General features: G+C 52.8%; 8 protein-coding genes across 8 annotated transcripts; 3 read left to right on the forward strand and 5 right to left on the reverse strand.

Moving 5' to 3' along the window:
• Positions 1-352: 352 nt before the first annotated feature.
• LAESUDRAFT_662599 (uncharacterized protein) lies at positions 353-1,417 on the forward strand (the record flags this gene model as incomplete). The annotated part of the gene is made up of 3 exons (XM_040905002.1): positions 353-517; positions 728-851; positions 1,083-1,417. Coding segments are annotated over 3 exons (624 nt in total), but the record flags the coding sequence as incomplete, so codon positions are not given.
• Positions 1,418-2,543: 1,126 nt separating this feature from the next.
• LAESUDRAFT_685893 (cofactor-independent phosphoglycerate mutase) lies at positions 2,544-4,746 on the reverse strand. Its single transcript, XM_040905907.1, has 8 exons — positions 4,511-4,746; positions 4,286-4,459; positions 4,079-4,232; positions 3,496-3,996; positions 3,311-3,437; positions 2,741-3,261; positions 2,663-2,681; positions 2,544-2,607 (listed from the first exon to the last, which is right to left on the reverse strand). Exons 1-8 carry the CDS (start codon positions 4,540-4,542, stop codon positions 2,555-2,557), a joined length of 1,581 nt encoding a protein of 526 aa, XP_040759823.1. The 5' UTR covers positions 4,543-4,746; the 3' UTR covers positions 2,544-2,554.
• A 79-nt stretch (positions 4,747-4,825) lies between these two features.
• On the reverse strand, positions 4,826-6,512 carry LAESUDRAFT_730607 (uncharacterized protein). The gene is made up of 5 exons (XM_040909872.1): positions 6,200-6,512; positions 5,953-6,125; positions 5,728-5,889; positions 5,495-5,668; positions 4,826-5,443 (listed from the first exon to the last, which is right to left on the reverse strand). Exons 1-5 carry the CDS (start codon positions 6,426-6,428, stop codon positions 5,168-5,170), a joined length of 1,014 nt encoding a protein of 337 aa, XP_040759824.1. The 5' UTR covers positions 6,429-6,512; the 3' UTR covers positions 4,826-5,167.
• Positions 6,513-6,752: 240 nt separating this feature from the next.
• LAESUDRAFT_662688 (dynactin) lies at positions 6,753-11,506 on the forward strand (the record flags this gene model as incomplete). Its single annotated transcript, XM_040905008.1, has 18 exons — positions 6,753-7,014; positions 7,076-7,596; positions 7,656-8,046; positions 8,102-8,195; positions 8,248-8,339; positions 8,390-8,526; positions 8,586-8,697; positions 8,764-8,881; positions 8,933-9,128; positions 9,193-9,366; positions 9,421-9,620; positions 9,674-9,843; positions 9,892-9,991; positions 10,047-10,167; positions 10,238-10,466; positions 10,520-10,882; positions 10,935-11,011; positions 11,060-11,506. The coding sequence occupies 18 exons, from the start codon at positions 6,753-6,755 to the stop codon at positions 11,504-11,506; spliced, it is 3,804 nt and encodes a 1,267-aa protein (XP_040759825.1).
• Positions 11,507-11,682: 176 nt separating this feature from the next.
• On the forward strand, positions 11,683-14,039 carry LAESUDRAFT_441502 (uncharacterized protein). Its single transcript, XM_040902469.1, has 10 exons — positions 11,683-11,839; positions 11,895-12,014; positions 12,065-12,229; positions 12,279-12,495; positions 12,561-12,661; positions 12,714-12,748; positions 12,799-12,972; positions 13,034-13,089; positions 13,147-13,208; positions 13,265-14,039. The coding sequence occupies exons 1-10, from the start codon at positions 11,816-11,818 to the stop codon at positions 13,988-13,990; spliced, it is 1,680 nt and encodes a 559-aa protein (XP_040759826.1). The 5' UTR covers positions 11,683-11,815; the 3' UTR covers positions 13,991-14,039.
• Positions 13,912-15,011, reverse strand: LAESUDRAFT_815539 (uncharacterized protein). The gene is made up of 4 exons (XM_040914699.1): positions 14,807-15,011; positions 14,601-14,752; positions 14,497-14,538; positions 13,912-14,443 (listed from the first exon to the last, which is right to left on the reverse strand). The coding sequence occupies exons 1-4, from the start codon at positions 14,850-14,852 to the stop codon at positions 14,159-14,161; spliced, it is 525 nt and encodes a 174-aa protein (XP_040759827.1). The 5' UTR covers positions 14,853-15,011; the 3' UTR covers positions 13,912-14,158.
• A 354-nt stretch (positions 15,012-15,365) lies between these two features.
• On the reverse strand, positions 15,366-21,029 carry LAESUDRAFT_763193 (P-loop containing nucleoside triphosphate hydrolase protein; the record flags this gene model as incomplete). The annotated part of the gene is made up of 17 exons (XM_040913218.1): positions 15,366-15,703; positions 15,757-15,819; positions 15,878-15,997; positions 16,046-16,351; positions 16,411-16,837; positions 16,892-16,929; positions 16,983-17,058; positions 17,114-17,236; positions 17,293-17,502; positions 17,557-18,672; positions 18,725-18,817; positions 18,869-18,885; positions 18,949-19,283; positions 19,338-19,621; positions 19,677-20,756; positions 20,813-20,899; positions 20,952-21,029. 17 exons carry the CDS (start codon positions 21,027-21,029, stop codon positions 15,366-15,368), a joined length of 4,791 nt encoding a protein of 1,596 aa, XP_040759828.1.
• A 1,012-nt stretch (positions 21,030-22,041) lies between these two features.
• Positions 22,042-22,696, reverse strand: LAESUDRAFT_730610 (uncharacterized protein). Its single transcript, XM_040909873.1, has 3 exons — positions 22,603-22,696; positions 22,484-22,546; positions 22,042-22,434 (listed from the first exon to the last, which is right to left on the reverse strand). The coding sequence occupies exons 1-3, from the start codon at positions 22,667-22,669 to the stop codon at positions 22,112-22,114; spliced, it is 453 nt and encodes a 150-aa protein (XP_040759829.1). The 5' UTR covers positions 22,670-22,696; the 3' UTR covers positions 22,042-22,111.
• Between the last annotated feature and the right edge of the window lie 974 nt (positions 22,697-23,670).

Consider the following 23,670-nt stretch of genomic DNA (forward strand, 5'->3'; position numbering starts at 1 on the left):
GGCCCTCTGCGTTCACGTCCGGTCAATCAGGCATTATATAAAGATGAGTCGCGCGGCGATGGGCATCCTTCAAGTCCCTCCGAGAACTGTTCTGTGTTGCATTGACCGTTGTCACCGACGTTGATACCTCTATAATGTCGAACTCGTCAGCTGCAAGCATATTAGCTCAGGAAGAAGTGGATTCCTTACAGCAAGCGTGAGGACGTCGATACTTTGCGAGGCGTTCAACCGACGAGATTGCGGTCACTGTCACAGATACGCCAACAACTACTGCAGTCTCGCAGCTGCTGGTACGCCCCCCGATCGGACCACTACAAGCTATCGAACTCGACTTACAGACTGGATATTTTCAGCCTTCATCTTCTTTGAGTACATGGTGACTTTCGCTGAAGAGGTTCAGGTCATCTGGGGGGCCAGATTGACCACTGTCACGGTTATCTTTGCCCTCAACCGTTACCTGCTCGTGGTGCAAGGCGTTAGTTCCACACTGAGCGCGGTGTGGTGGCATACTCCACTGGTTAGTCATGTCGTGTCGTCGTGCGAGTAAATCGAGCACTCATGATATACGCGCACACAGAGGTGAGCGGCGATGACCGCACCGTATGTTCAGCGCAGTAGATAGATTGTCGCAGCTGTGAGGCTGTGACATTATTGGGGAACGTGATGACTGCTGTTCTTGAGGCCGTGACAGCAAGTCAGAGATTGTTTGAGCTCAGGTTTCATGAAGAGACTGATCGATAAATTGTTAGGCTTTTCCGCATTCCGCACATATGCTATCAGCGGAGGCCAGATCGCCCCTGCATTGCTAGTCTTGCTACTGGGGCTGGTGCCAGCCGGCGCCAACATCGTGAGTACATATGTTCTCCGCCATTATGTCTGTTGAGCACCTCCGGGCAGTTTGCATATACAAGATATTCATACGCGTTCGTCCCTTACGTGGGCAGCTATCCACTTTGTGGCTTTAACGTCCGCATGTCCATCGCGATACAGAACAAGTGAGTGCCACATCCACCTCCCCGATGTCGGCACTCCTACGACTGACCGTCCTTTGCTTAGACGTGAGTTTGCATTAAACCGATGAGTTGTTGCTCTGATATGCACGATACCTGCAGTCATCATTTTCGCGCGCATCTGCCCGGCTGTATCCGACCTGATTGTGGTCCTTGTCACTTGGTTCAAGACATCGGGCCTCGCCATAAAAGTGCGGAAATTACGATTAAAAGGATCGATCGCGACGGTGCTGGTGAGGGATGGTGAGTATTGTGGCTCTCTTGGTACATGTGATGCCTTACAAGCAGCCAATTCAAGGCACACTCTACTTCATGTATGTCGAGCTCTGTCACAGTGCCTTGTCGTGACATCGTTCTTCCACCATTCATCAGGGCCCTTTTGCTTCTCAACATCCTCGAGATCGTGATCGCACTCCGCTTTCGGAGTTCACAGGCAAGTCTACCCACACACCTGCATGGCCACTTTAAGGTAACGTGCAGGCAGAATAACGCAGACTACATCTCAATTTTCCTGCCACCGTAAGTGACCAATCATACCCAATCCAGCTCAGCCCATGCTTATCGAGTCAATCAGAATCTCATCAATCCTGATATCACGCTTCCTCCTCAATCTACGCCAGGTGTCCGTCGGCAGCGTGTGCTTGAACCCGATTTCTCACAGCGACTCGTACACGCTGGACTTTCCCTCTCGCCTGGTTGGCAACTTTGGCGCCGAGATCCAGCACACGTCTCTTGTTTTTGAGAATGTCGAGGATAGCATGGAGGACGAGCAGGGTATCACTGAGGGCTGTGAGACCTACGAGTTAGCGCAGATGCAGTAGTCATCGTACTTACAGGCATGCGATCGTGTTCAATATCGTCGACTCTGACTGTGGCCGCATCTGCACCTTGACATGTTTTTCCGATCGCGATACGAGTCCGAGCAAATTGTTATGCATTGCTACGCTCAACATAGCATAAATGGCAAGGGGGGAGATTTGCCAGGCCAGAAACTGCATCCCTCTGCCGCAATGCGGAATGCTGTCCGAGACATAGGCAAACGTCGGCGAATTTGTAGCAGCAGTCAATCCGTTGCACGTCCAAAATCAGCTTTACAGCATAGCAGATCATGTTAAGACCACTGCAGGTAAAGCGTCGCAGTCTGCAGACGCCACCGGAAATTCCATCGGTCGCCGCGGAGTTTGAGAAAGTCAGGCACAGCTCGGCAGCAGCCGACACCGTGAAAGTCTGCCATTAATATTGCTGATCCCTCTGGTAACAGCAATGTTACCAGAGGCTCTGGTAACAGCAATGTTACCAGAGGGATGAATCGATGACAGTTTAAGAGGAAACGCAAGCCGACCCAACGTAACAAAAGAAATCTCGCAGTCCATATATATATATACCTTTCGCAGAGTTCTGGCAAGGCTGCTAACAAATTTCTCAAGCCATCCTGAGAACAGCAAATTGAGCATTATCACCTCGTCTATTCGCAGTGGTAGCAGTTCAAATCCCTTGAACGTCTACTTCTTACAGTTATGTCAAATACACGTTCTAGAGTCCTTCTAATTTGCTTCCTTCTTCTCATCATGCGCGAGCAACGAGCGACCTGTCATCTCTGCAATCAAATAGTCAGTCTCACAATCTACGCTCGCATGTATTCAGGCACTCGCCTTCGGGCTTGGGCAATCCCTGAGTCATACAAAATGTCGTGAGAATAGCGAAGATATCTCAGTCACATATGCACTCACCATTACGTCAAGAACCGTCGGCGCCACATCGCACAGCGCGCCTTCCTCCTCCTCACCGTCCTTCTTGTCGACAGTGAAGTGGAACTTCTTCGGGTCACCCGTCATGATGAACGGCACCGGGTTCGTCGTGTGTGCCGTGTGCGGCGCACCCGTCTCGGAGTTGATCATCTGCTCCGCGTTCCCATGGTCCGAGGTGATGAGCAGGATGTAGCCCGCCTCCTCGCAGGCCTTGTACACCGTCTCGACGGCCTTGTCCGTTGCGGAGATGGCCTCCACGGCTGCCTCGAACACGCCCGTGTGGCCAACCATATCCGGCGGCGCAAAGTTGCACATCACGAACTCCTTGTCGCCCTTGCGTATAACCTCCGCAACCGTGTTCGCGACGGCCTGGACGCTCATCTTGGGGTCCTTGTCGTACGTCGCGACTTTAGGCGAGGGGATCAAATGACGCTCCTCGTTAGGATATTGTTTCTCAACACCGCCGTTGAAGAAGAATGTGACGTGTGCATATTTCTCGGTTTCTATGTACGGTCGGAGACATGCGAGCACGATAATATAAAAGAAACGTACCAGCTATGTGTGCCTGCTTGATGCCCTGCTTCGCGAGCCATTCAGCGAGAACATTGGTCATCGCTTGTGGCGGGAAGGCAACCGGGAAGGGGAACTCGGCGTTGTACTGTGACATGGTGCTGATGTGCTAGGAAGCAGCCACAGAAATGTGAGTCAACAACCAATCCACAAGAAAACCTACACACGAGGTTTTTCGGTACATCGACCTCCATGGGCTTGTCAGGGAGGCCAAGCACAGTGACAATCTCCCGCATCCGGTCAGAGCGGTAGTTGAAGAAGAAGAGCGTGTCGCCATCCTTGATGCGGCCCTCATCGCCGTTCACGATGATAGGCTTCAAGAATTCGTCCGTCTCATCCTTCTTGTATCGTTCCTCAATCGCTTTCACGATGTCTTCGCCCTTCTCGCCTACGCCCTTCACGAGGCCATCCATGGCGATCTTGATGCGCTCCCAACGCTTGTCGCGGTCCATTGCGTAGTAACGACCCACGACGGTCGCGATCTCACCATATTTCTCCTTCTTGATGAAGGCGAGGAGGTCCTTGACGTATCCTGCGGCCGAGCGGGGCGCGGTGTCACGCCCATCGCCGAAGAAGTGGATGTAGACATGCGGGACACCGACCTCCTTCGCGGCCTCGAGCAGCGCGTACAGGTGGCGTATGTGCGAGTGCACGCCACCGTCCGAGACCTATTGTATCAGAGTACCGCATAGATTAGAGTACCGCACGGTCAGCCACCTGAGCAGAAAGGTAGATCCACGCGACACGTACGAGACCCAGCAGGTGCAGACGGCCGTTCCCCTCCTTTGCATGCTTGCAGCTCCCGACAATGACCTCGTTCTTGTGGAACTGGCGCTTCTTGATCGACACATCGATCCTCACGATATCTTGCCAGACGACCCGCCCAGCACCGATGTTCAAGTGCCTGAGCATTCGCTCATTCAATGCGCCGCCGTGAAAGGATGAAAGCGCACGTACCCGACCTCCGAGTTGCCCATAAGCCCATCGCTGAGCCCCACGGCGATGCCGTGAGCATGCAGCGTGCGCACGCTATGCTCCTTCGAGATCGTATCCATGTTCGTGGTGTCCCCCGCTGTGATAGCGTCGCCCTTCATGTTGGGCTCTGGGGCAATGCCCCAGCCATCGTGGACGCTGCAGCGCCGTATAAGCACATCGCGCAAGACGAGCAGCACCCGGACTCACATGAGACAGACTTTGTTCTTGACGTGAACCATGGTGAGAGTTGCGTTGCGAGCGACGTGCGCGCCGTCAATTTATACGATGACCAGCGTCAAGAGGCTGAAGAGGTTCCTCGAGGACTTGCTTGCTTCTTCCCTCTTCTTCCCCACTCTCGCCGCACGATCTTATCGATCTCGCAGCACTGGACCGCAGGCCGCCGAGCATGTACACTGTCTGGGCGACCCTCGATGAGCACGTTCTATCCAGCCAGGACCGCGTCTCGTCATGTCGGACCTGGGCATTGCTGCTGTGCATGCTACGCCGCCCTTTATGACATTGACCGAATATAAATATATTTCGAGAGCGGTCAACGGCGTAATTACGGCTAGTGTGGGATCAATACTCGGTATTCAGTACTCAGTGCTGGAGTTCAGCTACAGTAGATTAATGTGAGCATCGAACGCTAGCCGGATCATATGGATACGATGATGTATTCGTAGAAGACGAGTATTTGGATTCCTTGTCACCAGCTTAGTTAGAATGCGACTGTTACGGCCATGTTTGCACCAGATCCAATATTGTCCCGGGCCTCTGGGCATCTGCAAATGAAATGCAGATGATTGGTCGCGGACTGAAGATTACACGGCGTAAATAAAGTCGGCAGAGATGGTAGCTGTAAATCTAAACCGGCGGTGCAAGACGTTGAAGAGCGTAGGTGAGGGTATCCAAAGACGCTCCGTTATTGGCGAGTACTGGCAGTTCTTCAATGTCCCGTTGAATATCGTCAATGGGTTCCGCCGCGCCGGAAAGATGAGCAACGCGACAACAGGCTGCGTGAATACTCAGGTATTTCGGGTTCGGAAGTGGAATATCGCGCGATGTGGTGAACTCAACCTCTTTAGGAGCATGTAACAGGTCGTTTGCATCCTGTATTATTTGGACACGGTAGCGGTTCTTCTGAAGGAGGGTAAATGAATGTATTTGCGAGATAGTAGAAGTCGAGCTTACCATTCCTTCAATCGGTTCAAACCAGAGTTCCAACGTGTCCATCATGCTATGAAGATTCCCACTGAGCGTCAAAACGTTTCCAAGTCGGTGAATTAAATCTCCCGAAAGCTCTCGTTGAAGTTCGCGGTAACCAAATCGTCGGAACATGGTCCAGATATCCGCCACGTAGTTTGCCTGCGCAGGTGTGCCATTTGGGTGCCATCATATGGATAGACATACGGGAAGGAACATACCTTCTCGCCTGTCTCGATATTACCGAGCATATTTGGGAAAATGTGGCAACATTGTGTTTCCGTTATCTCCTCCGGTCGTTCCATTTCGGACGAGTATTTGAAATAAGATTTCTGGTCTAACCGACCAGTCACCATGCAGCGGAAATTGTCTCTGACGAGAGCCTAGTAATGAATTGATGGTGATCAAACTGTGGCACGAATGAACGACTGATGGTAACAACTTACCTGTTGTTTCGTGCTACCGGGTTTACTAGGGCTCTGTGCTAAGACTGCCTGAATCATCTCCTGCAGATTATCGAAGGATGATCTCGAGGAATGTGACGATGGAGCAGGAGTCCTCTCCTTGTGCTTGTAGATTGAAAGATGATTGGACCGCATTTTGCATTCAAGGAACGGAACTTACAGAGACGAATGAAATGCGTCACATACCACTCTCCAAGCTCATATAAAGCAGCTCGGAGATCCGGCTTACCGTTACAGGACGCGATCTCTTGAGCAATGACGCTACGACAAACATCGTTGAGAGGATAGAGTAGGAGGTATCCGAGAACGCGGATGGCGATGAGGTGGGCTTTGCGGTCTTCCTTCGCTGCGGCTTCGGCGGGGAGCACAAGCTCAGTATAAACACTGCGGATGGTCATGGCATGGTGCGGTATGAGGTTGTCGCGCAGAGCCAGTGTTACAGAAGGAAGCGCAGTCATATTATCTGGCGGGCAGCATAAAGGAAACGAGGAGAAGAGATCTCGAGCATTGTCGAAGGCCGCCTTCATTGTACGTATGGATGGGCATTGGTAGTTGTGCCTTATGGGCGCTAATGGCCACGTGATCGAGTACGGACGCGTCCCGTCGACAGCTCGTTCCTTCCCGGTTCCTCCACAGCTTCGCAGTTTTGGTCGCACCTGTCCTGACACGCATATGGTCACCAGGCCGATGCGTTGATTATACAGAAATTACCTTCTTATTGCTAGAGTGCTCTCGACGAGAGGAACTCCGGACATCTGTAAGACACTCGCTTTGCTGCACCTATGGCGCCGACAGAGCCTCCCTTGGGTGCTATCGTGGAAGTCCCCCCGGGACGGGGCGTCGTTCGATTCTGCGGCGCGACCTCCTTCTCCGCCGGACGCTGGATCGGCATCGAGCTCGCGGAGTCTAACGGGAAGAACGACGGCACGGTGCAAGGCGTGAAGTACTTTACTTGCAAGCCCAACTACGGTGTCTTCGTGAGACCTAGCCAGGTGAAGGTCGTATCTCTGGAAAGCACGCCTTCTCCCTCGGCGAGTAGAGCACGTTCATTTGCTGGTACGCGAGACCTGACCTTTGCCTCAGCCGTCTGCTGGACGTTCCCCAGTCGCGCATGAGCGGACAAGCAGCACCAGCGCTCCCCGCATCCCACCTTCAAGGTCTCACCTCTCGTCATCCACGCGTGGCGGCCCGTCCTCTCCTGGGAGCGTAAGCCCTTCACCGTCATCCAGCAGCATCCTCACTTCTCCGCGCCAAGCGCGCCTCGCATCATCCGCCAAACGCAAAGCGTCCATCTCGCTCCAAACGCGCACGTCCCTGCAGCGCCAGGCATCCTTGCAGAGCGATGCAGGTGGCAACAGCACAGGTAGCCCCGTTATGGCGCGCCAACGGAGCGGCGAGTCGCAAGAGGGTCTGACGAGGCTCTCCCCGCGGACGCTCGCGCCACCGTCTGTATCAACCTCTCCGCGCTCGCCGTCGCAGGCGCAGGCGCAGACGCACTTCCAGCAGTCGACCCCGCCGCTGCCGTCTCTACTCCGCAGGGTGGGCTCGCCGCAGCTAGACTTCGACTCACCAGTTGTGGTGCGCGAACCTACCGAGCCAACGGATTCCCGCCCGCCAAGTCCAGTAGTGAGTGTCTGCGCGAGCTTAATCGTTCTGTGAGAGGGAGTAAAACGTTCTATGTTCAGCGTGTCCAAGATGACCAGGAACTGCAAGAGCTCCGCGCGAAGGTCCGTGTGCTTGAGGCAAAGCGCGCTGACGACGCGCGGCACGTCCGCGAGCTCGAGACGCGGCTCTCCGAGGCCGAGTCGTTCGTCGCGCTCCGCCCGAAGTTGCAGGCAAAGCTTAATTCGCAGCAAACGGAGCTCATCGCGACACGCCGCGAGCTCGCGGACGCCCAGCAGCTTGCACAGCTTGCGGAGAGCCGCATCCTCGACACGCAGGAGCAGCTCGAGATGGTGATGCTCGATAAGGAGATGGCGGAGGAGCGCGCAGAGATGGCGGAAGCGGATCTGGAGGAGGTTAGGGAGCGGTTGGCGGTCGTGGAAGTTGAGCTACAGGTGCTCAGGGAGGGCGGCGGTAAGTGCGTTTTGAATATGAGTTGGCAGCCGTGCTTAGTGGGCCTTTCTTAAAGGTGGAGACGAGGGAGGCGACAGCTCTATTAAGCAGTCGCTGGCATACATTCAGCTCGAGAGGCAGAATGAGCGACTGAAGGAAGCTCTTGTACGGTTAGTGCTTTGTTTATTATACAAAGGCGCGCGAGACTCATTTGTTTGGCAGGCTGCGAGACATCTCGCAGGAGAACGACCAAGAACAGCGCAGGCGAATCGTGGAGATGGAGAAGGACGTGGCGAACCTGGACGATGTACAAGGTTGGTCCCTTACCATGCGTGAAGCGCTGAAGCTGATTTACGGTCTATAGCCCAACTGGAAGAGACACTATTTAAGTTGGCCAATGCTGAGGTACAGGTCGAGGAGCTCAAGCTGCAGCTGGACGATGCGCTTGGAGCGGAAGAAATGCTCGTACAGTTAACTGAGCGAAATCTCATGCTGGGAGAAGTACGACTTCTTTCCCGTCTCGTCTGCCATTCGCATGAGTCGGCTGACCTATCCATCAGAAAATCGAAGAGATGCGTATTACCATCGAGGACCTGGAGGCGCTGAAGGAGCTAAATGACGAGATCGAGGAGAACCATATTGATACGGAAAAGGCAATGCAGGAAGAGATCGGTCAGTGCCCGGAGCGAAACATCCATTGGCGGGCGATTCTCTGACTGACACTCTGCATAAATGCAGACGGCAAGGATATGCTGATCCGCGACCAGGCAGCAAAGATCGTGGCACTTGAGGAAGCATGCCAGGACCTCGAGAGCACCATTATGCAGTTCCGGGAACTTGTCGTGCAGCTGCAAAGGTAGGATCTCTCGACATCAAGGATTTCGAGTGGTTGCTTACAATTATACAGCGACCTTGATACACTCCGTACAGAGACACAGACGTCGCAGCACCAGGCAGCAACTGCGGCTTCGCAAACCGCTGCGATGATGTCGTTGAACCTCAAGTTGCAGTCATCGGCCTCTAAGAACCAAGCTCGGTACATCGATCTTGAGGTGAAGAGGATCGAAGCGAAGGAGGCCAAGGAGCTACTAGCTATCATTCAGGTGAGTTTTCTACCTGTACTTTGTACTGGATGTCGCTATTGATGCCAATTCCCTCAATGTACAGCCGTATCTCCCTCAGATCTACGTCGAGTCGGATACAGATGCCACCAACTGCTATCTCTTCTTTCAGCGTTTGGCAGCGAAAGTTGATCTCATTAACACCGTCGTGGCGCAGACGCATAATCTGCCTGAGTCGCTCAATGGCCCGGTATCGGACGTGCTGGTCGGGGTGTGCGAGGTGTGTCTCAGAATCGTCTTCCTAGCAGCTCGTGCTAACAGTAGTTATGTTCAGATGAGAGGACGTCTCTCCAGTCTATCGACAACCTGCAAACGATTTACCGCATTCCTTCGTAGGTGCGATGGGGAGTCTTTCCTCAATATTGGCCGCGTATTCCCCGAGATTGCACCTATTGAGAAGCGGATCGACATGCACATCGAACTCTTGCGCCGCGAGGAGTTCCGTGAGCTCGAATGCGTCAGCGACGCGGCAAAGTGAGCCATCGCCACGCTGAACTCTGGCGTAGAATAAACCCATTGCCTTTCAGGATTCAGTCTCAATTCGACCACCTGGTGGAGACGTACCTTAACGGCTTCGAATACGACTTGGGCGAGCGCGAACTCGGGTTTGCATTGTCGTTTGATCACGATCTGGAAATGTTCGCCGCATCGGCAGGCCTCGTCAAGACGTCTGTAGCTGCGATCATGAAGGATGAGGGTAAGCACGATCATTGACGGGGAGTGACAGACACTTAGCGTGATCCAGACGTTGAGGTCATATCGGGAGGACTGGATGCCGATCAGGAGTTCTTCGACCCGCTTCAGAAATTGTTGGGTCAGTGCAGGAGCGCGAAGGTGCTTTCCAAGTGCGTCTTGTTTGGTTCATCCTCAGTGTATGCGATGAGGTTGACGTATATACAGGAAACTCACGAAGCGCTTAGAAGACTTAACAGAGGACTCCGCTGCACTCAAGGCCCATCTTGTGCCGCAGCTCCAATCGCTTAACAATGTTGTTCCGGAGCTCGTCAACTTCGGTATCTCGGTGCGTTTCTTCTAAGATTTTGTATGCTCCGATACGCGAATTGCGATTGATGGTTATTGTTTTCCGACAGCTCGCGCAACAGATCATGCCACACCTAAGCGATGTACGGAGTGCGAAGGCTCCCTTCCAGCTCTCCAGCGTACTGTCTTTCGTCAAGCAGACGGCTGCTTCGACAGTCGGAAAGGGGAAGAAGGATGATGTCTCCCCGTGGGACACTGTCACGAATTTCTTCACGCAGATGGTTCAGGAGGCAACTTCACTCCTACCATTAGCTCTGGAATCTGAGAACACACTGAAGAGTGCGTTGTACTTCCCTCATCAACTGCTGACGTTTCCTTATATATACTCTCAGTCACCGGTACGGCGCCTTGGGTGGCTCGTATCGATGAGATCAGGGCTGCCACTGCTATCAACGCTGAGGCTGAGAGGAAGGTGGCTCAGCTGAACGACGAGATGCAAGCTCTCGCGCGTACGCTGAGGACCAAGGATCAGAATATACAAGAAGCGACCGTGAAGATCGAACTGATGGAGCGGCGCATGGAGGCAGTTAAGAAACAGGCCGACACAATCGTCGACTTGGAGGCTGAGCTGAATAAATCACGTAAACAAGAACGGGCATATGAAGAGGCGATGGAGCAGCTCCAGGCGGACTTGTATGCGTTGGAACAGGACAACGCGAAGTTGAAAATGTTGACGAGTAGCCAGGAGAAGCAACGTGAGTCGCGTTTTATGAGTGGGGAGATCGCAGTCCTTAACATGCCTTGCAGTGCCTGGCAACCAAGCAACAGAACCCGAGAACGTTCAGGTGGAGGGTAGTTTGGAGACCTCCTATCTGCTCGAGCAGGTATGTTTCACCTATTTGTGGACGACCGCGAATCTCACGTACTATCAGATCGACGCCCTTCGTAATACCGTTCGGTTCTTGCGCACGGAGAACTCGTACCTCAAGGGTCAAGATCTGCTCAAAGAACTTGAGTCTCTACCGCCTCTGCCAGAGCCTATGCCTCGGGAGCCTACGCCACCTCTTGTACCTTCTACGCTGTCCGACTCCGAGGATTCTGACTCCGATGAGTCCACAACACCTCCTAATCTACGTACGCTGGCCGCGGAGTCGAAATTGTTGTATCGCGAAGTGATTAAATATACATCCTCACCCCGGGTGGTCGATCTGTCTGTGATGAGATCCAAGCGTTCGGAGGGTGACAAGGGCGGGAAGCACTGGATGCCGAAGAGGAGGACACCTGCATATCAGGTTTGGGAACGAAAGATGGAGGGGGAACGGCTGGGACGGAAGCTGCAGCACTTACGTGAACGGACTAGTGTCCTCGCAGCGCGGTGAGCGCGGTGCCATCGTGATCTTTTAGAACTTATTCTATACATACCCTAGGTAGTCACTATTGTTATACCCCTATGCCGGTATGCATGGTTGTCCTGTACATGGATGCTACCGTAGACCACTTGGAATCATCGATGGATCGCCACGGTTAACCAGTGCTTGATCTCGGGTTTCGCGGTCCCGCTCATCAAACCTGGTTACCAAGCACACGCCCACCGACGCAAATACAACAAGGATATATATGTCGGCTTCATGTGGATTGAATTCCAACGTCTCATTGACGAGTAAGATTTTCAGCAGCTCATCAGCCAAATGGAGTCTATCCCCGTCTTGATAGTACGTAACGGTTCACGATTATCGTGCTGAGATCCTCATGCCTACATGCTGCTAGGTTGGTGCAGGGCCTGCCGGTCTTGCTATGGCTCTGGCATTGGCTCAGAATGGCGTGCGGCCACGCATTATCGACAAAGCAAGTGTGTATCATACTGGATCCCGCGGATTCGGTCTGCAGGTACGTCTCATCTACTCTTGTGTAGTGAATTTGTTGTGAAACCATAATAGCCTCGCACATTTGAGATTTTCGAAATGCTCGGTATCCTCTCGGATGTCTCCGATCTTGCTGTTGATATACCTACCATGAGAGCATACAAGCTGCCGGAAGGCATAGAGCCCACGAAAACGTGGAACCTCTACGAGGACATGCCGGACTTTCCGGATCGCCCTTATGTGAGTGCACAGTTCGTGGCGTCATATATTTTTAGCTGAAGACTGGCAGGGCAATGGGAAATGCCTTAGTCAGTCAACGTTAGAAGATATAATGCGCGCACACCTCAGTCGGTACGACTGCAAGGTCGAGCTAGGGAAAGAACTCGTGGCCATCGATCAAGATGGTAGCGCAGTAAATGCTACTCTGCTCATCCATCATATCGGTGGACCGTCATCGCAGGAAATTGTCCACGCTGAGTTCGTGATTGGTGCTGATGGTGCAAGAGGTCAGTGGAGAGTCACAGATGGCTCGGAGTTCTTGGTATTGATGAGATTCATTCTTGGATGTCAGGTGTCAGTAGGAAGTTGCTTGGATTGACGTTCCAAGGCGAGACGCGCGATGCAGATGGCATGGTGTGGGCCGACGTCGAAATAGACGGACTGTCTAGTGATGTGAGTGCGTCATTGTCCACTTACTACCTGCACTGACATTTTTCCACGACAGTACTGGCATATCTGGGGCCATCCAGGCCACTTCACGTAAACCTTTTGTTGCTCTCTTTCCAAATGTATGCTATAGCAATCGTCAGGATTCAAGCTCGACCATGGAATTCTACGACTAAGATGTTCAACATTGGCATCACCGGACAGAACTTCGACCCGTCCGAGCTTTCCGAGCCGGACAAAGTGCGGCAACTCTTCCGGGAGAAGACAGGGAGAACGGATTTGGTCCTTGGAGAGTTCCATTGGCTATCGTACTTCAGGTGGGTCCTTGCGATATTTGTCTAGGACAGGACGGTGCCAGTAATGTCCACTTACATACAGACCTAACATGCGGATTGGCAACAAATTTGGAGAGGGGAGGGTCTTCCTTGTAGGAGGTGAGTTTGCATACTGGATGGTGGTCTTGCAGTTACCCGATTGAAAGACGATACCAGATGCAGCGCATGTTCATTCGCCAACCGGAGGACAAGGGCTCAACTGTAGTATCCAGGACTCTGTGCGTGCGCTCCGCAGCTCCCGTTTTTCCGAGCCTATTATAACAGAACGTGGCAGATAAACCTGGCTTGGAAGATGGCTCTCGTACACAAGGGATTATCGTCCATGTCCCTCCTTTCGTCGTACAATGAGGAGCGTCTTCCCGTAATCACGCAAATGCTTCATGCCACGACTGCGCTGTATACTCACGCCGTCGCAAAGAAGAGCACGGCAGACGAGGCCGCGGAAGACGACAAGAAGTCTGGTTGGTTCCGGTGGCGAAACAATGCACTCCTCCTTTATGGTGTCAATTATCGCTGGAGCAGCATCGTTTTGGATGAGAGAGACACAAGCAGCCCGAACGAAGAAGACATGAAGGCTCGTGGATACGAGGGATACGCGAGCAGCCTCAGGGCTGGGGACCGTGCTCCGGAGGCGCCAGGGCTGGTCTCCGAGACGGGAAAGGAGATTTCGCTCTTCAACCTCTTCAAGCCAAATGTGCATACCGTGCTGGTCTTCGTCCCACACAGTAAGGGAGCTTCCACAGACAGGCCTGAGATCAATGCTATCATCGAGGCAACCAAGGCTCACGACTTCCAGACGGTACTACTTTCTCAGGATAGGAACCCGAGGTCGGCAGCCGGAATACGTGTTGTCTATGATCGTGACGGCTACGCCTTCAAGCACTACTTCATCGGAGATGAGTTCATGTGCGTTGTCGTCCGCCAGGATTGGATGGTCGGTGCATTCGTCCGAGATGCGAGTGGTCTCGAACGGTATCTTGCCAAGGTTTTCCGCAATTGACTTGTGAAGCATGTTGCAGGGTCGCAGGATTTGCAATGATTGGATCGGAATGTATGTTGCACTAGTGACCACCGGATAATACATTGCACGAGTACTGTTCATCGGTCCATACAACGAGAGGAAGAACAATTAGTTAAAAATAACAAACACTTGTGAATCATGACAAGCTCAAGCCTCTTCCTCTTCCTCAGGCTCTTCTTCCTCCTGCGAAGTTCTGGCCCTCTTCGTGACAATCTCATTGTTTTCATCCACCTCTCCATAGTCGTCTTGGAGCTCCTCGCCAGATGTATTCGAGCTCGGCTTCTCTTCGTCTTCGTCTCGACTGCGCTTTGTTCCTGCGAAGCTAATTGCGGGGGACGTAGGCTCAGCTTCCTCCTCATCTTCACCCTCCTGATATTCCTCGTCGTCTTCCTCGTCTTCCTCCTCGTCTTCTTCTCCGTCTGCCTCATCACCCTGCAGAGAGTGTTCTCAATTTTTTTACATGTATGGAATTTGGGGATGCTCACCTCGCCGAGCAACAACGCCGTTAAGGTAGATCCCTGTCCGCTCTGCGTCGTTCGTAAATGCATCAAAACACTGCTATCATTATTAGAAGGCATGGAACACGTACGGGACCGGCTTCTTCATCATATTCCTCATGGTCTTCTTCCTCGATGTACTCGACCTCCTTGTAGCAAGGAGACGATCTAATTTTTGAAACAAAAAAGTCTGACAGAAAGCATACCTCTTCGAAGTCATCATATTCATCACTCTCCTCTTGCTCTATGCATCTCTTTATCAGACCTCATTGCCATGGTTTCCGCGAAGAATCCTCACCCTCTTCTGCGCCTTCCACAGCGGCGTCGGCGAGTTTCTGAGACATAATGATTGCACTGAATGTGCGTTTACGCTTTAAATTAAGGTTGGAGAGGATCAAGACAGTTGGTAGAACACAGGAAAGAGCGTGCACGCAAGTGAGACGCTCTCCAAAGTCGGAATGTGAGATCAGGTCAGGGACGTCAAATTTTCGAACGTCGGTGGCATCGTTGGTGGTGTATATCCAGCCAAGCGATTCTCTCGCTAATGCCCCCCTAATAACGGCTCGCTCTCGAGCTACCTACTACGGCAGCCGAACTCAGTTAGCTTTGGCCTGCCCATAGCATCGCAGGTTCATCATGCCTGGATACTACAGCGTCTTAAAGACTGAACTAACTAGTAGCAGACGTACATTGCTACTAAATGAAAGTGTCTATGATGATTGGTATCTAACGATGTCCGGAGGACATGGTCAATTACAAACAGACACAGTAGAGAGAAGTACGGTAGAAAGTCCCTTAAGTATCTAACATCCAAATAGTGACGCAATGTTCGAACTTCACATCCGCATTTGTTGAGTTTAGCAAGATCTCCACCATCTCCGTCTTTTCAATGTACTGTCCTCCTCTAGAATGTCATTCTCCCTGATGACCTTCAGGAAAACGCTTTCCAGTGTGGCTCTCTCTACAGTATACTCTGAGAAGTCGTCTTGGGACGAAAGCACACCGAAGAGATGCGCTAATGACATTCCGCCTCCTATGGGGACCTCGAAGCGTGTTGCGACGTCGTCTGCCATACGAGCACCCGGGATTTGAACCATCAGTTCCTGAGCGCGAGTCACCTCTTCTCGACTACGGCAGGAGAAATGGACCTCGTAGGTTGCGTAGCGCTCGGCCAAGGCATCCGTGGTCCCAACCGCTGCAAGAGCATACTCGTCAGGTGCGGAAACTCTGTAGTAGCAGTTTACTCACCGAGCATCTTCTTAGCCAGAATGCCGACTTTATTGGCCAGTGCAGATGCCTCCTCCATGGAATCTGGTACACAGGATCGTGAGATACGGACGACCGCGTAGGAAGCCAAGAGTTCACATACGGGTGGTGATCACAATGGCTTTCCCTACGGCCACAGTTCTCAGCGTGCCCCACATATCACGCTTCATCTTGGCATCAATACCGGTGGAGAATTCGTCGATGAGTACCACCGATGGATTGCCTGCCGAACAGTTAGTACAGATATTGATCACATTAGGATAGGGCGAACCGATCAAGGCAATAGCTAAAGCAAGCTTGCGTTGGTTCCCTCCGGATAAACGAATCGCCAGACGACCCGCATATATGTCAAGCGAGGTGGCATTCATCAGCGCTTGAACATTGCGCTTCAGTTCCTCGCCACGGTACAAGCCCTTGAGACGTCCGTAGATCATCAGATGCTCCTCCACGGTTAGTTCAGAGTCTATTGCAGTGAACTGGGGGCAGACTCCAAGGGAGAGCCGAGCTGCTCGTGGATGAGTGACAACTGAGACGCCGTTGATGAGTACATCTCCCTCATCTGGAATTACATCGCCGCCTACATGAGAGGAGAAAGGTTATGAGGGCACGCGCGTACATGCACATATTGGCACATACGAATCATGTTGAACATCGTTGTCTTGCCAGCCCCGTTCGGCCCAAGGAGAGCGAAGATCGTATCCTGGGACACGCCAAAGCTGACATTGTCCACAACTCTATTATCGGAGCTCCCGAACGCCTTGACCACGCTAAGTACACGCAGTGCGTCGTTCGACTTCGCAACCGCCACTGCCTCATCGTCCGCGTCCTGCCGTCCGATACGTCCAGCCACGGCTCCATCCCGCTTGTGCGATGCAAACCGGCGAGGTAGTATAGAGCCGGAGTCCACCCAGACCAGGATGCCGAACAGCACGAAGGCATAGACGATAAGATACAGAATCGGTCCTCCGAATCGGGAGAGCTTTCCAATGGATGCCGTGGTAACAGGCTGCTCGCCGTCACAGAGCAAGGAGAAGAGATTCACCGACACAAATGCAGCTTGCAACTGGGGATTGGGCAGTGAGCAGAGCGCAAGAACATCACGAACGGAGTCACGTACAGCACTCGCGACAGGCGATCCAACGGACATGGTATAATCTGAGCAAAGCAGTATAAGCGGACAACCTAGCCGATGAGGTATAGTCGCGTACGGATGATACTGAGATCGCGCGAATCATTCGAGACCTTGGCGTAGGTCATAGTCAGGAGGAAGGCGGCTAAATAAAGCTAGAAAGACGAAGTAAAACATCGAATTGACGCGGCTTTGAAAATGACTGCTTACGATGAACATCACAACTTGGTACCCAGCTGATGCTGCAAATGCTGCGAGCGGGGAGGTGACCGCCAGCGAAACACAATAGGAGAACAACGCTCCGACGATCCCATACAGGAAGAGCACCACCCACTGAAGTGACGATGAGCAATCGAGGGATTCCAAGGTGAGCGTTCTGTGCAACTCACGAATAGCCCGAGTCCAGCAAACTGATTGGATGCGGCGGCAAACACGATCACCATGACGCTCGAGATAATGATAGAGAACATGGAGTCGAACATGAGGTGCCCCAGCCACAGGCCCACGGGATTTGACAAACCATTGGACAGCTGCATGGCTTGCACGGAGGACCGCCGTTCTTTCGATACGTATAGCGAGAAGAATGCTGGGAAGACAGACTACAGGAAACATTCGATACAGACGAAATGCCACAATATGTCAAGGATACGCACCATAGCAGCACCGTAGAACGCCACCCACTTTAGAGCCACCAGAGTGCCTGCATCAAAGCCGGGAAAGGGCTGGAAGTTAGCCGTGATAAGCTGTGGGACCTCAGTACCCTTCCCCGATGTGTTGAGAGCGTGGTTAAACAGGAGATTGGACGCGAGATTGAGCATGACGAGCCCAGTATACCCCGGCGGCGTTGCCTCCCAAGCAACGAGTGCCGACCCAGTCTCCAAGTCTACCGAGATCCCTCCGAGAGTGAGGTTCTGGAAGTTCTGATTGATCGTGCTGACGAAGGTAGCATTGTTACTGATGTTGTATACCGGCACTAATTCCGTAGTCGGACCCAGCGTTGATAGAAGCCCGGGAGGAGATACCAGTATCTGATCGCCAGAGGCATTGTAGGATGCTTGCTCCAGCACTACAGGCGAGTACGGCGCATACAGCGGTATGCTCGCGACGATTCCGAACTTCTGCACGCAAGTTTGAGCAGGTCGGCCGGATATGAAGAACAAGGGGACGCAGGAACCCGCTACAGCAACTAGGACTAAAAGCAGCGGTGTGAGCCAGCTCCGTTTTGCGACCAGCAGTCGCTTGTGGAAGATCGTGAACGCCTGGCCTAAAGGCGACCTCTTGCGGCCGTTAGTCAGCTCCAATGGAGGTTGGCTGCCATTGGAGAGGACTGGAAGCAGCGTTTCTGATCCCTTCTCCGCCTTCTCGCTTTGACTGTCAACATTGCTGTGCATGAGGCCCAAGAATATGTCCTCGATCGAGGTGCTCTGCACGGAGTAGGAACCGACGCGGTCTGCCTCTCGTTCCACCTCCAGCAACTCCAGCACCCTGTGTACGACTTCTGGGTCCTTCGCTTTGAGATGATAGGATACTTCATTGGGCGAGGAAGAGGTGATGTAGGCGGACGGGGCCAGACGGCGGACATGATCGAGGAGTTCCGCAGAGTTAATGGACATCTTCTCGGAGGGCTCGGCCACGTTGGAGGATACTTGCACAGTGTAGCCTTCGCCAAACTCGGACTTGAGCGCAACCGGCGTGCCTTGTGCCACCAATCTCCCAGGAGCCGCAAGCACCGCGATCGTGTCCGCCAAGAGATCAGCTTCGTCGAGGAACTAATCATGCAGTATTAGTTCGTGGTCACAATATCGAATAAGATGAACGTACATGCGTGGTGAAGACAATCGTTCTCTCATGACGCACGGATGTCAGGGTTCGCCAGAGGGCACGACGAGACAGTGGATCCACGCCGGAAGTGCACTAGCATTTGTGTCAGCGTTGAGGTATACGTATCACCTAGTCATGACTGACCTCATCCACCAGGAGGACTACGAAGTCGAATGACAGATCAGCTATGATTCTGGTAGAAGAGCAGATAAAACAATACATACTCTTTGAGCCTCCCACCAACCCAGCTGCCAGCTGCAGCTTGCGCTTCTGCCCACCACTAAGCGCATTCGCATTATAGTGGATCTTCTTACCGAGATCACAATCACGCAGCAATTGTTCGATATCCTCATCGTCGGATGAATTGCTCAGCGGCTTGATCGCTCTCCACAAGCGGAGTGTCTGGTAGCACGTCAGCTCAGGGAACAAGACATTCTTCTGTGGTACGAGGCCTATCGTTCCTAGAGGAGGGCGCTCAACCCCGCCCTCGAACAGCACTGTGCCTCGTGTGCGACCCAAAAGTCCTGCCAAGATGGACATCGTCGTCGACTTGCCCGCTCTGTATGGCGAACATCAGCGGACCCTATATGCGATGTCACCTCCACATGCTTACCCATTTGACCCAAGCAAGACGTAGATACCCGTCTTGGGAATGTCAAGGCTCAGGTCCGCTATTGCAGTGACCAGCCCTTTGTCGCGCTTGAATAGCGATGTCTTGAAGTCCTTTCCTAGGTTCCGAATGGAGATAGCAATGCCGGGCGGCACTACCGGCGAGCCCTCTTCAGTCGCTGGTGTTCGCTTTCTCCAGAATCGCCGGGAGGATGTCGATGGATTATGTGCACCGTACAGCCTTCTCTCCAGCAACACGGCCATCCACGGCCATAGGAACACGTCAATCTTGCAGAAATCATGATGTCAGTGACAGTCTCTTCATCACAGAGAACCGACTCACGATGGCAGCAATGATCAAGGGGAGAAGGGTCAGATGGTTGTCAGGGTCAGGCCGGGTGACGCTTGTGGGGATCTGATGTACCTCAAAGCCGCAGACAGCGCGGATTGCGAAGATGTAGAAGCCAGGGGGGAAGAACAGCGAGAAAAAGAACGCGGCCCCGGTGCTCACATGCTCGTCCACGAGCGCGAGGATGGCGAATACAATCGCGAGCACCGTGGACGCGATCGCCGCAAGTTGCGGGCTCTTACCGAACGGAACAGACACGAAAAACGACCAGCTTGCGAGGGAGAGGCCCAGCAGGAGATGGATAACGAAGACGAGCCCGCCGTTCGTGCCGGTGAAGATGCGATAGTGCCAGATCACGGAGACGATGATCCATGCGGGGAGATAGACGAGTGAAATGCTGACATGCCAGGAAACGATGCGCGCGGAGTCCATCAAGCCCATCGCCTTCATATGGCTCGTGAGTTGCGTTGCGCGTTCGTTCATGAAGGATCCGGGGAGCTGGTAGGCAATACCGATGTAACATATGAGTAGTGCCAGGACAAGTAAGGTGCGGAGTCCCCTGATATAGCTCAGGCGGATGCTGGTGCTTTGCTCGCTGTTCGTCTCCTGCGTGAAAGGCCACTCTAGAGGAGTTGAAGGAGAGGTATCCGTAGTCAGTTCAATGATCGCGCTGTCTATTGCCCATTGCAACGGCAGCACACGCTCTTCGTAGCTGCTTGTGTGCTGTTCTACGTTCACATAGTATAGTCCTGAGTCCGCCCGAAGCGTGTAGTTGTATTGCGCCGCAGCACTTGCATTCCCACTAGATCCGGGCAGCGAGTTGAAGACCACTGCAGCGTAGCATTCGGAGTAGCCGTTGAAATTCTCCGGGCATAGCGAAGGGACATCGTCTGGGGAGTCCGCCTTCTTGACATTGCTTAGTTGCTTGGAGTCGAAGCTACTAGTTATGTGCGATATGATATCGGTCGAGGATGGCGAGCCACTGCCATCTGTGCCATCTGCCCACACGAGCGCCAACGAGCCGTCATATTGATCAGCGAGGCGCGGCACGGTGATAGCAGTTCCTAGGCCGTACTAGGAAACAGATGAGGCTTAATAGAATCCAGCGGTCAGCGACGTAGGGGGCATACGTTGTTTGGCTTGACGAGGAAGAGCTGTGCGACTGCGAGGAATATGCCGTATGCAATGGGAAGAATAATACATCGAAGAACGTTAAGCTAACTGAAGGTCAGAACATCAGCAGCCTTTCTCTAAGAACAGTCAGCGTACCCAAGGATGCTTCGAGAGCACTATCCAGTTCTTCCAGACCAACGCCGTGAACTGTCTCCAGAAAAGACGGTGGACCATCGTTGCGTACGCTTCACCGGCAGAGCTAGCTTATAAGCAGATATGGTAGGCGCAGCGTCAACGCTGCGTTCCGCGATCTGCGGCAAGGCAGAAGGGAAGATGGTGGTCGGAATGTATTTAACTCCTCGGGGGTCAAGTTATGCACGAATGGAGACAAATTAGTGTGTATGACGGGTGCTAAATCTGTACCGCAGCGGCCTCGGAGGATCCTCGAGCCGCCCGTGAGTGAGAGGATCTTGCGGACGGACTCAATACTGTTCCGGTGCCAAGGCTGACAGCGTGGCAAGAGCAATCGAGAATAAGCAGCCAGGAGGCTCTGGCTCCAGACTGTCGTGGTAGGTCGAAGAGCTCTCGCTAGGATTCACGGTGAACGGAGTCACTTGCTGTGTTACGCAATCTTCATCCGATGGCCGATGTCGTACAAGGTTAATTCTCGACAGTGATGGCTACTATGGACGCGGACACAATCTCACGAATGTCCGGCATGTGAAGCAAACCGAGATATCCCGGCACGTAGTTGCTCGCGATCAAGTCAGTAACCATGTTTTAATCAACATAAAAGCGAACAGCTACCTTGCGAGAGGTTCGAAGCTTCGAGCTCAGTACTCTCAGTGCTCAAGTTGAAAGGTGAATATTTCAAGAATGTTAGTACAGGCTCAATTTCGAGCTTTTCTTTCGGTAGGAAAAGAGTCTGGTCAGGTCCCTTCTCAGTGACGGACGCTCGAGAGGGACGGAACCTCTAAGCGCACATACCTGACGTCAAGCCAAACAACGCGTCAACAACTCGTGGGATGCACAGCCTTCACTCCAGCATCGCTACCGAACCGCTTCAATTACTATTGATGCACTATAATGTTTGGCAGAGCCGCTATTTGCTCTAGTACAAGGTGTGCTAGCAGATAAACGGTATAGGTACAGCTCATGTACTTTGCAGGTCTAGAGACTTTCTGGTGAACACGAACGACAAGTGGAAAATGTATTGTCCAATTACTAGAGAGTTAACTAGTAGGTGTTGTACAATTGAAGACTGATCCGGACTATGCCATCGTCTGCCATCGTGCTGAAGTGAATGACTGCGGAATTTACTGGCTTCGCGTCCGCGATGCCGTGTCCTCCTCAAGGACGTCGTTCTCCCTGATCATCTTCAGGAACACGCTCTCAAGCGTCGCTCTCTCCACTGTATCCTCGAAGTCCTTCTGTGGCGAGAGTATGCCGAATAGCTTTGCCAGCGACATCCCATGTCCTATGGGGACCTCGAAACGCGTTGCTACGTCGTCCGCCATACGCGCGCCAGGGACCTGGGCCATGAGCTCTTCGGCAAGGACCACCTCCTCCCGACTGCAGCAGGAGAAATGGACTTCATACGTTGCATAACGCTCCGCCAAAGAGTCGGCTGTTCTCACGGCTATGACTTATCAGCTGCAATGCAGCAAAGTGGGAGCACCACTACTCACCAAGCGTCTTCTTAGCCAAGATTCTGACCTTGTTGGCGAGAGCAGACGCTTCCTCAATAGAATCTGTCAGGAACAACCGTGAGAGCTGACTACCCACGGATATAACAACCGTTACGTACGTGTTGTGATCACAATAGCCTTCCCTCTTGCCACAGTCCTCAACGTGCCCCACATATCGCGCTTCATTTTCGCATCGATACCGGTGGAGAGCTCATCGACGAGAACCACCGATGGGTAACCTGCAGGACAATCAGCGCAAATCACACACACATGAAGAAGTCAGGTACGATCAGAGCAATTGCCAATGCCAGCTTGCATTGGTTGCCACCGGATAGGCTTGTAGCCAAACGGTCTGCATACATATCTAGCGAAGTAGCAAGCATCAACACGTGGAAGTTGTGTTGCAGCTCTTCGCCTCGATGTAACCCCTCGAGACGTTCGTAGATTTTCGGATGTTCCCTGACTGTCAACGCAGTACCTATCGCGGTAATTTGCGGACTGTGGATAGACTCCGAGTAAAGGCATGCCACTCGTGGTTGAGTAACGACAGAAACATCGTTGATCAGTACGTCTCCTTCATTCGGGAATCGGGATCACGTCACCACCTGCAGAGCAATTCCAGGTCATAACGCTATGCAATGTCAGCCCACAGCGTTCGGGCCAGGAAGCGCAGAGATCGTGTTCTGGGGCACGCCAAAGCTCACATCATCCACGAGTTTATACCCCGGGTTGCCGTACGCCTTGACGACGTTCAACACATGCAACGCATCGTTAGACTTTGCCGCCGCCGCTGCTTCATCGTCCACATCCTGAGGGCGAATACAGGGAGAGCTCAACTCTTCTACACCCGAGGTGAGCTTCATTGTGGTAGAAACCTGCTTATGCGATGTGAAACAATGCAGGCATATGTTGACTTTCCCAGCCAGCCCGCTGCACGGCCAGGAGTTCGGGAGTCGCCCGCTCTCTAGAAGATGGCTCCACGGGGCCAAACCGATGGCCCCTATCAACAGATGGCCATGAAGCTGAATCTTTGTAGCAGCATCTACTCAAGTCTTAAGGTCTATGACCCATGAGGAGATTGCAAAGAGGAACAATTTCCAGGGAAGAACCTTCACATCAAGTTTATTCAGTGTTTATGCAACCTATGCCTGAATCATTGGGTGCTGCAGCTGAAGCATTACTAAGTA

The sequence above is a fragment of the Laetiporus sulphureus genome (assembly GCF_001632365.1).
Source record: "Laetiporus sulphureus 93-53 unplaced genomic scaffold LAESUscaffold_52, whole genome shotgun sequence".
Classification (NCBI taxonomy): domain Eukaryota; kingdom Fungi; phylum Basidiomycota; class Agaricomycetes; order Polyporales; family Laetiporaceae; genus Laetiporus; species Laetiporus sulphureus.

Bases quoted from the DNA above. Each gene is read 5' to 3' on its own strand.
- LAESUDRAFT_815539 (XM_040914699.1), bottom strand. From the start codon at position 14,852: ATGTCTCAGAAACTCGCCGACGCCGCTGTGGAAGGCGCAGAAGAGG. The intron at 14,753-14,806 runs GTGAGGATTCTT...AGAGATGCATAG, and splicing joins TGTGGAAGGCGCAGAAGAGG to AGCAAGAGGAGAGTGATGAA. The intron at 14,444-14,496 runs GTGAGCATCCCC...CACTCTCTGCAG, and splicing joins CGGCGTTGTTGCTCGGCGAG to GGTGATGAGGCAGACGGAGA.
- LAESUDRAFT_685893 (XM_040905907.1), bottom strand. From the start codon at position 4,542: ATGGTTCACGTCAAGAACAAAGTCTGTCTCAT. The intron at 4,460-4,510 runs GTGAGTCCGGGT...ACGGCGCTGCAG, and splicing joins AAGAACAAAGTCTGTCTCAT to CGTCCACGATGGCTGGGGCA. The intron at 4,233-4,285 runs GTACGTGCGCTT...GCGAATGCTCAG, and splicing joins ATGGGCAACTCGGAGGTCGG to GCACTTGAACATCGGTGCTG.
- LAESUDRAFT_730610 (XM_040909873.1), bottom strand. From the start codon at position 22,669: ATGAAGCGCGATATGTGGGGCACGTTGAGGACTGTGGCAAGAGGGAAG. The intron at 22,547-22,602 runs GTACGTAACGGT...TGTTCCTGACAG, and splicing joins GGCTATTGTGATCACAACAC to ATTCTATTGAGGAAGCGTCT. The intron at 22,435-22,483 runs GTGAGTAGTGGT...GATAAGTCATAG, and splicing joins CTTGGCTAAGAAGACGCTTG to CCGTGAGAACAGCCGACTCT.
- LAESUDRAFT_730607 (XM_040909872.1), bottom strand. From the start codon at position 6,428: ATGACTGCGCTTCCTTCTGTAACACTGGCTCTGCGCGACAACCTCATA. The intron at 6,126-6,199 runs GTAAGCCGGATC...CGTCTCTGTAAG, and splicing joins AGAGATCGCGTCCTGTAACG to TTCCGTTCCTTGAATGCAAA. The intron at 5,444-5,494 runs GTAAGCTCGACT...ACCCTCCTTCAG, and splicing joins TTGAACCGATTGAAGGAATG to AAGAACCGCTACCGTGTCCA.
- LAESUDRAFT_441502 (XM_040902469.1), top strand. From the start codon at position 11,816: ATGGAGTCTATCCCCGTCTTGATA. The intron at 12,230-12,278 runs GTGAGTGCACAG...GAAGACTGGCAG, and splicing joins ACTTTCCGGATCGCCCTTAT to GGCAATGGGAAATGCCTTAG. The intron at 12,973-13,033 runs GTGGGTCCTTGC...ACTTACATACAG, and splicing joins CATTGGCTATCGTACTTCAG to ACCTAACATGCGGATTGGCA.